At 51.4% G+C, this 1,379-nt stretch overlaps 1 protein-coding gene across 1 annotated transcript; it reads left to right on the top strand.

Annotated features, from left to right (window-relative positions):
- Positions 1-119: 119 nt before the first annotated feature.
- On the top strand, positions 120-741 carry LAESUDRAFT_739864 (uncharacterized protein; the record flags this gene model as incomplete). The annotated part of the gene is made up of 5 exons (XM_040911044.1): positions 120-225; positions 252-370; positions 419-472; positions 499-559; positions 617-741. The coding sequence occupies 5 exons, from the start codon at positions 120-122 to the stop codon at positions 739-741; spliced, it is 465 nt and encodes a 154-aa protein (XP_040757117.1).
- Between the last annotated feature and the right edge of the window lie 638 nt (positions 742-1,379).

The following is a 1,379-nucleotide window of genomic DNA, read 5'->3' as shown; positions in this document are numbered from 1 at the left end:
AAGAATTTGTGGCGTCCTCCGTCACGTGCTCACGTCCTTTCTCTCCGAGTGGGCGCTTTGTTTTTGTGCGGAGTGTCTATCTTTGCAGAAAGTTATTTGGAATTTGACGCGGACAGAATATGTCTCGACAACGTAGAGCTCTTTGGGAGGCCGAACTCGACGACGATTGGCAAGACATCGATCTCAGTTCTGCAATCGGCAACTATGGGCAGATGTATGATGACGGTCAGTAAGCGTGAACATCTGGAAAGAATTTACGGTGACCTGGAATGCAGCGCAATCAAGGATTGACGAGGGAACTCTGCTCGTCGTGCAGCAGCAGATGGTACAGCAGGCAGAATTCGCACAGGTTCCCAATGTAGTGAAGCGCGTAAGTGGTCTGGCTATCTCGCCTAGCAATATGCTCACCCCCCTTCAGTTCATCGTGCATTTCTATCAAGCCATGCTGGATAACAATCTCGCGGAGATCACTGTCGCATATGAAACTGTCTTACAGAGAAGTTCTACTCAAAGACAAAGCGGCCTGAGGCAGAGGTGATTGCGCCGTTAGTGAACGACGGTAGGTTTGATCTGCCGTCCGTCAGTCTAGGAGCTCATTGATAGACCGCATTTATAGACCAGATCTTTCTCATCCCATACCGGGAGCTTTACTATCGGCACCTCGATTCGCGTCTGCAATGCGACATTGACGACTGCTTCCATTCGTACTCGTACGGGAACAGCTGCGAGCTGTTCAACTAAATTAAATGCGCGATTTGTAACGAACGAGAAGGGCTTTCTGGTTGGCCAGATGATGGATTTCAGGATCGACGAGGTAGGGATGTTGTTTGCTCGTGCCTGTGGTCGTTGCATTCCTGACAGTGTTGGTAGAACATGGTCCACATCGCCGAATCGACCGTTGGGCGGCGCTTTGCGGGATGGTTCATTCGGAACACTGAACACGCCCAGCGCGTGTTTGATACGCTCCGCAACAGCCCGCTTCCTGTTCCATCAAAGCTGTTGCGCAGAAACCTGCAGCGAATGGAACGAACAAGCCAGCGATGCCGGCTGTGTCTACTCCCCGGAACAGAAATCAGAAGGTGGCATGGGGAGGCGTCAAGGTCGTGTAAACCAGTAGCGTCTGTGCTATGCTTTTGTTTGTTGCGGACCCGGTGCTGTGCCAATCGCGCCAGTGGAGACACGAATTGACTCCTCTGCAACACATATGCAAGGCCTTGAAGTTAGCCTCAATCCACGACGTGCTTTTTCCTCCCGTCGTTTGAAGGTGACCAAGATTATGTGGAACCCTTTGCATCCTCTTCCCGCGCCGCCTGACTTTGGCGAGGGTGAGGTAGTTCCAACGAGAGAAGCTTCATGAGTGTATATCTCAACTTTCATGC

This window comes from Laetiporus sulphureus, assembly GCF_001632365.1.
Source record: "Laetiporus sulphureus 93-53 unplaced genomic scaffold LAESUscaffold_359, whole genome shotgun sequence".
Taxonomy (NCBI): Eukaryota; Fungi; Basidiomycota; class Agaricomycetes; order Polyporales; family Laetiporaceae; genus Laetiporus; species Laetiporus sulphureus.
Note: the sequence above shows the minus strand (reverse complement) of the source record. Positions and strands in the feature narration are given on the sequence as shown.